The sequence below is a fragment of the Rhizopus delemar genome, genomic scaffold (assembly GCF_000149305.1).
Source record: "Rhizopus delemar RA 99-880 supercont3.1 genomic scaffold, whole genome shotgun sequence".
Taxonomy (NCBI): Eukaryota; Fungi; Mucoromycota; class Mucoromycetes; order Mucorales; family Rhizopodaceae; genus Rhizopus; species Rhizopus delemar.
This window is the reverse complement of record NW_027137827.1, coordinates 2758232-2771899: the sequence shown is the minus strand read 5'-3', so window position 1 is coordinate 2771899 and position 13668 is coordinate 2758232. Positions and strand designations below refer to the sequence as shown.

The window sequence follows — 13668 nt, the reverse complement described above, 5'->3', positions numbered from 1 at the left end:
GTAACAATTAAAGATCCGGTTAGGTTAAACAAAGCTAAAGTTTTTTTTTTTTTTATCAAAAGCCATAAAAAGAACTTTTTTTTATATAAACACTAGTTGTAGAAAGGAATTTAAAAGGGGGAAAATTCATTTATACACGCAAGCATTTCCCCTTCTCTTGCTCTCTTGTTCTTTTTTTCTAAACAAAAAATGTACAAGTCACACCTTACTGAAAAGACAAATCAAGCAATTCAATCAACCAGCGCGTTTTTTGTAGATCAATTACCAGCATATATACACAGTTTACAAAGTATAAAAAAGCATTTCATTCGATGGACATCCAATGTTATCTATATCACTGTCGCCCTCTTGTTCAATTGGGCTGTCAGTGCTGTACTTCGGCAGATGCCTAATATGCACCAATTCCCTTCCAGCGTGGCCAGCTTGATTGTCATTTATTTTTTACTCATGTGTTCCTATGCCCTGTTTCCTAAAGATACAGATCGATTCGTGCGTTGGATAGATACTTACTCATCTTTTATTTTGAAAAGCATGAACATCATGTTCGTACCTGCCGTCGTACAGATAATAAACGATAAGCCTACAACAGGTTCTGAAGTAGGCAGGATGGCCTGTGTATTTTGTAAGTAGCATCCCTACAAAAAAAAATCCCTCCCACACATTCTTTTTTTAAAGAAGACTCACATCAAAAAAAAAAGTGGTAGGCTATTTCTGCAGTTTCATCCTTACCACCCTTCTCGTCCGTGGTTTTCGTTTGATCCTATTGACTGATTACCGCCACCTGTTTAGAAAAACAAAAGAAAAGGTGGTGGATACCGAATCAGCCAAGGAAGCCGTGACCGAGACGGAATCGATCGACATGCCATCACCCACGAGCACCCTCACCTCGGCTGATGTGAGCCACTCCCTCTGTTACTGTCCTACCGAACCAAAGCACGGACCTCTTGACGCGTTTGCTCTGTGGTGTAGGAAGGAATCCAACTTTGACGACCTGGCCATCTTTCTCCTTTTCTGTCTGTGTGGTCTGGTGTTTCTGCCTCTGTCCGAGTCCAGCCCGGCCATGCCCTTCTTTCGGCTGTTTCTTTATCTCTTCATGACCCTCTGGATGTACTCGTTTTTTTCTAAACTTCCGGCCGGTCTACGCCGGTTTTTTCATCCGATCCTTGTTTCAGCTGCGGGCATGATGGCTGGCATAGCTTATTTTGAACGGTGCAAGGGGTTTGATATCAAGTATGGGGTGGATCGCTACAAGACCGGGATCACCTTTATCTCGTTGGTAGAAAAGACCCAGATCGGCTGGCCAGGGGCGGGTGATCTTTTGGCGGCCACGATGGATGTGGCCATTCTGTCTTTGTCTTTTAATATTTATAAAAGCAGACCCAATCAATTTCGACAGGTAATCAAGGGCATCCCGCCTGCAAACACATAAACCTAATCGATCCGTCTTAGTGGCTGGTCATCCTTTGCTCTCTTGTGCCCATGGCCTTTTTAGTCATGTTTGTTACACCAATGTTTGCCCATGCCCTTGGTTGTACACCTGCAGATAGCCTTGCTTGGAGCTCTCGATCTGTAACGACCGCGATTGGTATTGTGATCGGACGTGTCTTAGGATCGAGTGAAAGCGTGCTTACCTGTCTTATTATCTTCACGGGCATCATGGGTCCTATCGTAGGCCCTTTGTTATTAAAGTTAGCACGCGTCAAAGATGGTAAACATACACACGATGCTGTCTATTTCAAATGATAACGTATTCAGTAGATGATTATATGACAATTGGAATTACTATGGGAAGTAATTCTCATGGTGCAGGTACTGCTTATTTAGTCACAAAAAATCCAAAAGCAAGTGGTATAGCATCCATTGCTTTTGCTGTCTTTGGTGTGATTGGTGTGATTGTTGCTTCTATTCCTGCTCTTTCAAACATCATCAAGAATTCAGCAGGATATTAAATTAATAATAAAAGTATACCCCCTTTCTCTCCTTTTAAACAAGTAATGTTCAAATGGATCATCCTTTCACTACTTCTTTCTTTCAAGCATTTTGAATCTCCGCTATAATACGTCACTTGAAACACAAACACAAAAAAAAAAGTAAAAATCCCCTTTTTCCTATTTATTTTTCCTTTACTTTTTTTTTTTTTTTTTCAACATGTCTAGTTCAGATATCCGCGATATATTACAAATTAATAATTCATCAAAAGAGTTTATACAAAAGAAACCTAAACAAACAGTAGAAAAAAGACCAGGTTTTTTTTTTTTTTTTTTTAAAATGTGGTTTCATAATGACAAAACTGACTCTGTTTCTAGATGGCATCAGCCGAGAATTATATCAACTTATTGGAGGCGCACCACCCGTTGCTTTTGTAAAGCCGACATTTAAAACAAAATTACAAAACAAACAAAGAGCGACACCTTGGTAACAGTGGGCAATATGGTTCTAAACAGAATACCGATTTAACCCCATTATAGGGTAGAACGGCCATTTTCTAATTCAGCAAGAAGTGACGGATTAATATTAAAACATTGGGTAAAACAAAGTGAAGATGAAGACCAAGGTAAGAATACAACGAATGACGCGTGACAATCAAACGAATCCTTTTATTAGAATATGAATTTGCAAAGTTTAATAAAATGATTGATATCATTCAATATACGGACGAAGACTATGAAAAGCATTTGACAGGTTTTTGTGCACCACGGCTTATTTGGATGTATAGGAGCTAAACTGTATTGGATTAGATAATGATTGGAGTAAAGAAGAAACAGATTATTTATTTGAATTGTGCCGTCGATACGATTTACGATTTCCAGTGATTGAGGATCGATACAGTTTTGAAAATAAACATAGGACGATGGAGGACTTGAAGGACAGATACTATTCAATTTGTAGAAAGATGATTTTACAAGGCAAGGGACCTGGTACAGGAGAATATGATCGACAGACAATAGCACAACAATATGCATTCGATAAATCCAGAGAGATCGAAAGGAAGAATGCGCTCATTATGCTCTTTAATCGTACAAAGGAACAAGTGGAAGAAGAGGAGGCACTCCTTGTGGAAGCAAAGAGAATTGAATTGAATGAAATAAGATTAGCCAAGGATAGAGAGAGTTTATTGAATTCGCTACAGTTGGAACAAATACAACAGATTCCATCTACACCCAATACACCACTCAGTGCTAATCACACAAATAACTTTTCTTCACCCGGAAGTATCGGAATTACGGGTGGTACGGCTTCGATGTCTGCAGATACAAAGGTAAATCAGAGTATGATCTTGACGCGTTGGATGTTTACAAAGTGGTTGTGTATATAGAAAAAGAGAAGACTACAAGAGGAGATGAAGAAGGGAAGAAAGTTATCGAGTGCAGCAGAAATAGTAGAACCCATTCCCGAAATAAAAAGAGAGAAACTTACACCGGGGGTTTATGTTCGAAGTCAGAAATTACCTATTGTTAAACCAACAATGCAACAAAAGGTGATTAAAGTCTTGGAGGAATTAGGGATTGGTAATGATCGATGGGATAAAGACAAGAGGGACTTATGTGATTTATAGGACCAAGACCGATTATGCCGACAGCACAAGTGTGCCATAAATTTGAACATTTGCAAAATTCGATTTTGAACATGTTTGAGCTAAAAAAATTAGTGGACAAAACGGAAACAGAGCACAAGGTCAAGTTACAAAAGGGTGGAATAGGAATCACAGCAGGAAGGGTAAATTATATTCCCGCTTACACTGTTGCCTTGGTTACTAACCTGTATTATAGAAACGTTCTTCAAGTAATGCAGGAGCAGTGGGTGGAGGCAATAGAGAAAAAAGAAAAAAATAAATTTTTTATATATAATTTGACGTAGGACATGAAAAAATTACCTTTTAATTACGCTTTTTTTTTTTATTTTTTTACCTTTTCTTTTTCTTTATTCTATGTTTTCAAAAGAAAGGCCACTACCTAAGGCTTTAAATATTATACGACCATCATCCTCACCTACTTTTCAACAAGACTATTCTTCTTCTTCAACAGGATCTTCACCTTCTGAAATCTCTACCATTTCCAACATTTCAACTTTTTCAATCAACAAACACACTCTATTTAACCCTGCATCCTTGTTTCAAACCAATAAGAACATCCAATCGGCCTCGATCGTGGGTGTCAATCCTCATCGATTCTTACAACGACCCAGAAGTAATTCAAGTCTATCGAGATCTACATTTTTTACACCCTTTCCAGATTATAACGCGAATCCGGTGGAGGATGATATTGATGAATATGATGAATTGGATAGCATAGATGGTTTAACAGATGAAGAAGAAGAAGAGGAGGAGGAGGAGGAGGATAATACGAAAATTGTGGCCAAAATTAAGAATGGAACTATTTTTAATGGAAAAGGAGAGTTTGTGAATAAAGGAAGTCAACATAATGATCTATGGTCAGATGAAGCAAGAGCCAATCGAAAGGTACACAAAGCAAATAATGTGTGTGTGTGTGTGTTCTTGTTGATTGACTTGAAATAGATTGCTGATCTTGAAATAGAAAACAAAACATTACTGTTATTAAATGCAACACTTGAAACTAAATTAAGACAACAAACACTACAGATAACAGAATTAGAACAAAAATTACGGATGTGAGTTTCATATAGTTTACTGCGCTATGAATAACAACGAATTATTAGTGGTGGTGAGGCACCCCTGACGCCTATTTCGGATAAACACGTGGAAGATGAAGAGGAACAAGATGAGGTAAGGCAAAAGAGAAGGATGTCAGTGAATTGAAGGATGGTTTAGATAGTGTCAATCTATGAACAAGAAGAAGCAGAAACAGAGAAATCATTTCAACGAATAAAATCAACTTTGGATCAATTGATTGAACAAGCACATGTTGCATTAATTGAACAATCGAAACAGTCCAGAAGAGTCCTACAGAATTATGAAGTGAAAGAAGAACGAGAAGGTTTGCCCATCTTTTGATTTAACCTTGGATTAACCCATATTTTTTTCTATTCACAGAATACACATTATCTCCAACAGAAATAAAAACAAGACCCACAAGACGTACATCCGATAGTTCATCTACAAGGTCATCAAAGCCTACGAGTATAAAGATGTCTAGGAATTCATCTCGACAGTCTTCTCCACCCATCTTACAGCGTCCCTCTTCACCCTCTCCACAACGCGCTGCTTCACCTTCTATCAAAAACACACGTCGATCGAATGTACCCGCAAGATCTTCTTCTAGATTAAGCAATACTCGTAAACAAGATATTGAAAAGCCCAAATGGCATTTTTAACCTTAAGCTATTTATGATATTTCTATGACTTGATATGCCCCCTCCTCTTCTATTCTATACCCGTCATCACTTTCCCTTTCTATGTCTCCATGCACACACACACACATTCCCTTTTTTCTTTCCACGTCAAATGGTTGTAATACAAACAAAATGTAAATAAACAAGGCACAGTTTTCTTTCTTTAGGTCTGGAAACATTATGTCATCTTCAACAGGTGATACAATGCTCCCAGTACCTATTTACGGGATTTCAAATTCTCCTGTATGATCTCAACTCTGACTTCTTTCATTTTCTGATGGACAGCTTTTCAGTCATCCGATACGTTGAGAAAGATGGTTAGTAGACGACAGCTATGTCTATTGTGACCACCATCTTCCTTTGACTCCCTATCCAAAGAATAAAAAAAAGGGGGGGGGGAGCCAATGGACAATGACCCTTTTTCAAAAAAGAAAAGCTTCAAAAGACATGTCTGATAGAATAAAAGCATTCAAAACGCATTCGCTTGATGTCGAGTCCGATGGAACATTGTCAAGATGAGCCCTGTACAGAAGGGGGATCAAGTGGGGTGCAGTGGATCCAAAGGATCTATTTCCAGACATGGCCAACTTCTCTGTTGACTGTAGCCAAGGATTCGCTTGGATGCCCCAGCTTCCCGAATCCAACTTTCCGCGGGTCGGTCAGAGACCCCCACGTAAAGAGAGAGACCCATCCAAGCATGGGGTACTCCACTTTTAGGACCGATGGCCAACACTCGATGTCTTTTTGTTTCCAAAAAAAAAAAAAAAAAAAAAAAAAAAAAAAAAAAAAAAAAAAAAAAAAAAAAAAAAAAAAAAACATGAGCACGAAAGGCGTACAAGGCTTTTAACATGTGCAGGAAAAGCATGTCCAATGGTGTTGTTCATCCCCTGGAAAAACAAACAAATGAACTTTATTTTTCAAAAAATCATTGTTATTGTGTATGATTGAAGGAAGGGGAAACTTTCCACTTCCTAAAACAAATGAGGTTGAAGTTATAAAACATGAAAGGTGGATCTGAAGCTACCCCGAATGGAACAAGTAAAGGTTACACTTGTTGATACATTTGGAAACCACTCAAATTAGAAACAGAAAGAAGAATCAACTGGAGAACGTCATGGACCTTGTTTGTAAAAAGATCACACACATGAGGATGCAAAGAAAGTTTATTTGACATAGCGTGGATCTTCTTTTGTGGGCTTTGTCACTCTTTTGAAAGGACCTGTCTGGAAGGGTAAAGAGTTATTTTTAGTCATCCAGAAATATGAAAAGGATTATGAGTCAAAAGGTACATGCTGAATCACCCGGTCATCATAAAAGGCATATCTCCGGCAAAACCAAAAGACAAAAAAAAAAGGGGGGGGGGGAGGCAAGCACCATGTGTATTTCAATTTCAGATATAAAAAAAAAGTCGTGCGATTTCGCTTGGGTCAAAGTGACTTTTTAGGCATGATTGAATGTGATCCATGCTTACAATAGAAGGTTCTTTTTTTTTTTTTGACAATCAAATTTAATGAATTGTGTTATACAGCAGCCACTTGCATTAAATACTAAAACCCCACACTTCCATTTCTATGCACCGAAATTGTGATTTGGATGAAAGACATTCGTTATCAAACGTAGGACAGGCTGTACTGTAGCCTGTTTCCATATCCGATGTTAACCATAAGCCAAATTGACCGTCCCTACATTAAGGATAAATAACCTTGATCCACTCCACCGTTCACCACTTACCCTCCACCCATCGCAATAAAAGTGGTGTTGCATAAAATCATGTAATCATTTTTACCTGTCCAAGGAAACACTTTGATCTTTGGTAACGTAGGCTGATGCTCGGATGACAACTTCCACAAGAAACTAGAGACGAGTAAGAAAAAAAGAAGTGAAACGAATCTCATTTACCACTCTCCTGTGCCATAATATGTATTCGGCTGACATTCGAATGTATGACTTGAATAAGCGCCATAAATCTAGTTTGAAGTTGAAGAAAAAAAGAAGAAGAGTGATGCCTCTCATCCGTCCCTACCTGTCCCTCTTCATCCTTCATCATCCACACACATGGCCCGACATACTCCCTTGTCATGGCATAGAGCGTATGTAAACTGGCACCATGCTCATCCAGACTGTACAACAACTTCCAAACGGAAGCCACACGAAACCTCTTGGGCACATACGGTCGAATCTAGACGCGATTGGATGAATAAAAAGAGAATCGAATCAAGACCACTTACAATCTCAGCCATGCTTTCCGTCAGCAGGCCACCTGTCTCTTGGGGACGACCGCGTAAAACGATCAGAGGCAGATCCAATTCGACTACAAAAGAAGCATGGCGGCCAGTGAGATGCATCAAGGCCTCCAGGGCTGCTGAGCTCTGGGTGTCCATCATGGCCGTGGTTGGATCATGGACTGTCGGTTGTCGAGAGAGATCGGGTTCTGCAAAGGTGATTGTCGTCTTGCGTGGTAAGGTGATGGCTTGAGTCGATGAAGTCAAGATGACGGCGCCTTTGGTGAGGGAGGTGGTGGAGTGTGATTTGGTATGCTTCAGAGGATGTCTTGTGACATGTTCCTTTTTCTTGAATCCTTTATGGCCGTTCACCGAATGAGGTTCCTGATGTCTGTTCTTACCTAATAATTTTGATACAAAGCAAGTGAAGGGTGAAGGATGTTGATCGTTGTATGAATGATGATTGTCGTCAGTGAGTGAACGGTGTAAAGGAAACAGTTTGAGTGTCTTGTTCATACAAAAGGAGAGGTAGAAAGAGTAAAGAAAAAGCGAGAATATAAAGTGTTCACCTCCTTCTTTTATTATTATTTCGAATTCATAAAACGGTTTTTAATTCTTCACTGCTCTGTAGGATTCAATTGACAATCTGCATCTAAAATGATCGTGTGAATACATCACTTCAATCCATGCCTTTTCACGATTTTCTAGATTCATCTTGTGACCCAAACCCATTGTATTCCATCACACAGACATGACTGAATCATTTCATCTGGTTATTTTCTCTTGCATGTGAATATAATAAAGAAAGGGGGGAAAAGAAAGGAGAAAGATAAAGGAGGGGATGAGGTTATTTATTTTCTATATTTATCTTGGATGAATGTTACACATCCAACAGACAATGTTAGAATAGGCTTGATGTATTCTCTGTCATCCTTTTCTTCACACCGAAACAAGACGTCGTTTGGTTCATTTCATCTGTTTTATTAGAGTTGGTTCAAGTCAAATCGGTCCATCACAGATGAAATACCTTTCTTATTCAAGTTGTGCTCGCAAGTTTTTACTTAATCTTTTTCTTGCTTTAAATAGTCTTTGAAGTTTAAATAAAATATAAATGAATGAAATCATTGACAAATAATATAAAACATCATACACTTTCATTTTTTAAAAAAAGAAAAAGAAAAAAAAGTATGAAAAAGATACTTTTTTAATGAAAAACAAAAGTCACAATCCTATTTTATTCAGCTATTGTCAACACACCATGATTGTTTGCACTTGCTGTTTTCATTAAAAAAGTAACTTGGACAAGCGAAAGAAAACCCACAAAATGATCCTCTAGACTTTCTTTTATAAAACATGAACCAAGCTTCGATAAGCTATTCTCCTCTTGTTTCATTTACAACACAATCTCTATCGATGCCACACCTGGGTTTCCTTTCTGCTTTCAAACCCTACAACGATCCCAGGGAGCCTAAGAAAGCATTGGCCGGTCATCAAAAAGGAACACATCTTGGCTTGAAACCAACCGAGCCGAGCATGTGCCATTCGGTCTTGTCGTGAATGATGTCCAGATCAAGATGAAGAGAGCAAGGGATGACTGTGGATCTCATTGGGACACTGGCTATTTTCTCGGATACACCTTTTTTTTCAAACCAGTGAATGAGACATCAGCACGATAGGAATGCATTTGAATGTGTGGTTGACATCGATCCATTCAACAGAGAGGTTACACTGTTGTTGTCAGATGGCCTGTACCAGAGGATCCAAAGGAACGTAAGAAGTGGTGTTGGATAAAAGAGGGGAGCCTTGGAGGGGGGGGGGTGATGAAAGGGTTGAGCGTCTCATCAACGAGGATCACCAAGGATCGAGACGATCGATGGATAGACAATTTGTGCTGATCTTGAGCCTAAAGTAGACGCGTCATGTTCTTACAGAGAGTGACAAGACTGAGCTGAAGGACACGCGTCAAGTAGGCGTGTTTTATAAAAAAAGTCGACTTGAACACAGAAAGAATCAAGGTCCGATTGACAGAGGAAAAGAGATTTCCCGATGAATCCTCTTCTTGAAGGAGGTGTGGTGGCCCTACCGAAAGGTTTTCTATCCCCACACATCTTGATGATCAACTGGGTAAAAGTTACACCGTTTTTTTTCTTTAGTCAGTGGTGAGAAAAATAAACAAACTATGCAAAAATAAAAGATGAAGTGTTTTTCTTTTTTTTCTCTCTCTTTCTTTTTTATACTTTTTTTCTTAATTTTTGATGCAATCCCTTTCTCGAATTATTTCTCATCGACCCTTCTTGACACGTACACTGGCCACCAAGCCTACATTTGTGAAATACAATTGGGAAGATCCTTTAAACCTTGAAAAGTTATTAACAGAAGATGAAGTCTCTATTCGTGATGCAGCCAAAAGTTATTGTCAAGAACGTCTTTTGCCAAGAGTCATTCAGGCCTATCGTCACGAAAGTAAGTTGGAGTGAAACAAGGGCTGCTTTCAAAGATTAAATCATCGTTCGGATAGAATTTGATAGGGAAATCATGAATGAGATGGGCGAACTTGGATTTTTAGGATCGACGATTGAGGGATATGGATGTGCGGGTGTATCTTCAGTTGCTTATGGTTTGACAGCGAGAGAGGTGGAAAGGTAAGAAGGGGAAAAGGAGCGTGAGAAAAAAAATTGATTTTTTTTTTAAAGAGTGGATTCAGGCTATCGATCTGCCATGTCAGTCCAATCCTCTTTGGTGATGCATCCTATTAATGCCTATGGTTCTGATGAACAAAAGGAAAGACTCCTTCCTCTTTTAGGTAATGAATAAAGATGTCAAAAGAAAGAGAGAGATATGAACCCTTTGAATATAGCCAAGGGTGAAAAAGTAGGTTGCTTTGGTCTGACGGAACCCAATCATGGATCGGATCCTAGCAGTATGGAAACAACAGCCAAAAAGGTCAATGGACACTATGTCTTGAATGGTTCCAAAACCTGGATTACCAACTCACCCATTGCCGACGTGTTCGTCGTCTGGGCCAAGAACCTGGACGAGGGCGGAACGATCCGAGGCTTCTTGCTCGAGCGAGGCATGGCCGGTCTAGAGACACCGGTCATTCAGGGCAAGTTCTCTTTGAGAGCCTCCGTGACGGGGATGATCATGATGGATCAGGTCGAGGTCCCGGTTGAGAACATGTTACCGCATGCCAAGGGGCTGGGTGGACCCTTTGGTTGTTTGAATAATGCTCGTTATGGTATTGCCTGGGGTGCGCTTGGTGCTGCTGAGGCTTGTCTGGAACAGGCTCGGACGTATACGTTGGATCGTAAACAGTTTGGTAGACCTTTGGCTGCCAATCAGCTCATTCAAAAGAAATTGGCCGATGCCAACACAGAGATCGCTCTCGGCTTACAGGCCTGTGTTCAAGTGGGTCGTTTGAAGGATGAGAATGAGCTGGCGATCGAGATGATTTCGATGATCAAGAGAAATTCATGTGGAAAAGCCCTTCAGATTGCTAGAGAGTGTCGTGATATGTTGGGTGGTAATGGTATCTCGGATGAATATCATGTCATTCGCCATGCTGCTAACCTTGAGGCGGTGAATACATATGAAGGCACACATGATGTGCATGCCTTGATCCTTGGTAAAGCCATCACGGGTATACCTGCTTTTGCTAATTAAAATGAATAAATCACCCCCTCCTTGTTCACTGTCGTGTTCTTTAGGACGTGTTGAATTGTTGTCAACTTGACTACACATTCAACCATCCCCCCCTTTTCACCGCTTCATCTTTTGCTTTTTCTTTTTTTTTTTTTATCGTTTGGATGAAGAGAACCAACACAATCGATTTGAGTGACACTTGGTCCTTGTGTCCCTATTACTTTACACACCACACCGGAAGCGCTGATGACATCCTCTTGAGCCCCACCACGCATCCAGTCCACCCTTCGTATGTCTCCCATCAGCCCACATCCCCCGTCAGCTCAGGAACACAGGATCCAAAACGATTCTCAGCCATCGAGCCTCTCCCTCAGGTCCATCCACCCCAACCAGAGGCCCTGTCCGGCCTGATGGACGAAAAGGTCGAGCTTGCGTCCCACACCTGTCTGGAAGCAGGCTCGATCGAACAGATGGTGTCCGACGAGACCAAGCACCTCGATCGACAGCTTGACCTCGCCCTGTTTCTCTTTGGTTTTTTTCTTTTTCCTTTTTGGTGGTATGGCGCCTGGCGCTATTTTTCATCGCCAACGGATACAACCCTCGCCTTGACCTTTCAACTCTTGAATTGTCTCTTGAGCCTGTTTAGTTTGCTCTTGATCGGCTTGCTCGTCGGTTTAGCGGTGGGTCTGCAGTGAGAATAAATCAATCACATGACCGTGAGACTTTGGACGAGATAAAACGCATTGTGTGTGTGAATCTTTTTTTTTTTTCTTTTTCTTTTCATAAAAACAGGATGTTGTCAAGAGCCAGTGGTTTATACCGAAACGTGGTAAAAAAGTACAACCGGATCGATCCAACGGCTGTGAATCATCTACAACTGTCCACGGTTGCCAAACGGAGTTATAGCCAGCCAGGGTTTGTGAAGATTGTCGAGGTCGGACCCCGAGATGGCCTGCAGAACGAAAAGAAACTGGTGCCGGCGTCGGTCAAGATTGAGCTGATCGAACGACTGGCCCGGAATGGATTGCCTGTGGTTGAAGTCACGAGCTTTGTGAGTCCCAAGTGGGTACCTCAGGTAAGGCGTCAAGGAGATCATCTGTCGAGACTGACGCGTAAGATGCGTTAGATGGGGGATAACAAAGAGGTCTTTACGTCCATTCAGAAACAGCCCGGCGTTCATTATCCGGTACTGACGCCCAACTTGAAAGGGCTCGAAAGCGCCCTGGAGGCAGGAGCCAAGGAAGTGGCTCTCTTTGCTGCGGTCACAGAGACCTTCAATCGAAAGAACACAAACTGTTCAACCGAAGAATCCCTTGTTCGAGCTAAACAGATCACAAAGAAGGCCTTGGAACAAAACTTAAAAGTGAGAGGGTAAGCTGACAGCTGGGGGTTCGATGCGTTCTGCTGACATTTCTTAGTTACCTGTCCTGTGTCCTGGGCTGTCCTTATGAAGGACAGGTGAATCCGAAAAAGGTGGCAGCGATGGCCAAAGAACTCTATGAGGCGGGTTGTTATGAGATCAGTCTGGGCGATACGATTGGTGTAGGTACGGCTGGATCCATGGGTACCTTGCTAGAACATGTACTTGAAGTGGTTCCTGCGGATGCGCTTGCTGTTCACTGCCATGATACCTACGGTCAAGCACTGGCCAATATCTTGATGGCCTTAGAATACGGTATTCGCGTGGTCGATAGCTCGGTCGCAGGTCTGGGAGGATGTCCGTTTGCTCCTGGCGCCAAGGGAAATGTGGCAACCGAAGACGTGGTTTACATGTTACACGGTCTGGGATACAAGACCAATGTCGATTTGGATCGCTTGATCGAAACAGGGCAGTGGATATCGGACCAATTGGGTCGATTGACGGATTCTAGAGCTGGGGCTGCCTTGATGCTTGCTAAAAAACGTCAAGAAGAATTAGGAAAATCAAAATTATAAACCTTTTTTTTTAAAAAGAGAATTCAAAGGATGAAATCGATCCTCGTTAGGGCTGAATTTTGTTAGGAGAAGAAATGACCTCCTGTGACTGAAAACGTGTTGATGTCCTCCTATTCGTATAGAAATGAGGACCTTGAAGTAAAACATAGATGTGATCCCCTTTTTTTGGCTAAATACGATCCCATATCTCGATTTCACTCATGGGGTTTGGGGGAAGATCTTGAATTTGATCTCAATTATTCTGTTTTTAGTAATCTGTGTTGAATCTATTTATAAAAAAAGTACAACCTTTGTGAGAGATACAGAATGAGTATTTTTTGTAATCCTTTGGATTTCTTATTCAGTGACACGCGTTTACTTTTTTTTTTTTAAAAAAAAAAGACTCCCACTGAGATAATCTATTTCCCCTAAAAGGAAGGTATTTCAATTGTTCATCCAAAGGATTGTTCTAGATAAATCCTTAGACTTTTAAAGTAAACACAACTGCAGACGATCTTTTTATGCCATATTCTGAGTTCTGGATCATGTTGCTAGGATAACATCGCATGTTGTCAACCAA

At 40.7% G+C, this 13668-nt stretch overlaps 6 protein-coding genes across 6 annotated transcripts; 5 read left to right on the top strand and 1 right to left on the bottom strand.

Moving 5' to 3' along the window:
* Positions 1-1494: 1494 nt before the first annotated feature.
* On the top strand, positions 1495-1949 carry RO3G_01099 (uncharacterized protein; the record flags this gene model as incomplete). The annotated part of the gene is made up of 2 exons (XM_067655690.1): positions 1495-1708; positions 1759-1949. The coding sequence occupies 2 exons, from the start codon at positions 1495-1497 to the stop codon at positions 1947-1949; spliced, it is 405 nt and encodes a 134-aa protein (XP_067511791.1).
* Positions 1950-3928: 1979 nt separating this feature from the next.
* RO3G_01098 (uncharacterized protein) lies at positions 3929-4516 on the top strand (the record flags this gene model as incomplete). Its single annotated transcript, XM_067655689.1, has 1 exon — positions 3929-4516. The coding sequence occupies one exon, from the start codon at positions 3929-3931 to the stop codon at positions 4514-4516; it is 588 nt and encodes a 195-aa protein (XP_067511790.1).
* A 590-nt stretch (positions 4517-5106) lies between these two features.
* Positions 5107-5292, top strand: RO3G_01097 (uncharacterized protein; the record flags this gene model as incomplete). The annotated part of the gene is made up of 1 exon (XM_067655688.1): positions 5107-5292. The coding sequence occupies one exon, from the start codon at positions 5107-5109 to the stop codon at positions 5290-5292; it is 186 nt and encodes a 61-aa protein (XP_067511789.1).
* Positions 5293-6850: 1558 nt separating this feature from the next.
* RO3G_01096 (uncharacterized protein) lies at positions 6851-8048 on the bottom strand (the record flags this gene model as incomplete). The annotated part of the gene is made up of 4 exons (XM_067655687.1): positions 6851-6992; positions 7097-7164; positions 7334-7489; positions 7539-8048. The coding sequence occupies 4 exons, from the start codon at positions 8046-8048 to the stop codon at positions 6851-6853; spliced, it is 876 nt and encodes a 291-aa protein (XP_067511788.1).
* Positions 8049-9787: 1739 nt separating this feature from the next.
* Positions 9788-11195, top strand: RO3G_01095 (glutaryl-CoA dehydrogenase; the record flags this gene model as incomplete). The annotated part of the gene is made up of 4 exons (XM_067655686.1): positions 9788-9995; positions 10051-10174; positions 10226-10335; positions 10390-11195. 4 exons carry the CDS (start codon positions 9788-9790, stop codon positions 11193-11195), a joined length of 1248 nt encoding a protein of 415 aa, XP_067511787.1.
* A 1105-nt stretch (positions 11196-12300) lies between these two features.
* On the top strand, positions 12301-13109 carry RO3G_01094 (uncharacterized protein; the record flags this gene model as incomplete). The annotated part of the gene is made up of 2 exons (XM_067655685.1): positions 12301-12545; positions 12593-13109. The coding sequence occupies 2 exons, from the start codon at positions 12301-12303 to the stop codon at positions 13107-13109; spliced, it is 762 nt and encodes a 253-aa protein (XP_067511786.1).
* Positions 13110-13668: the final 559 nt, after the last annotated feature.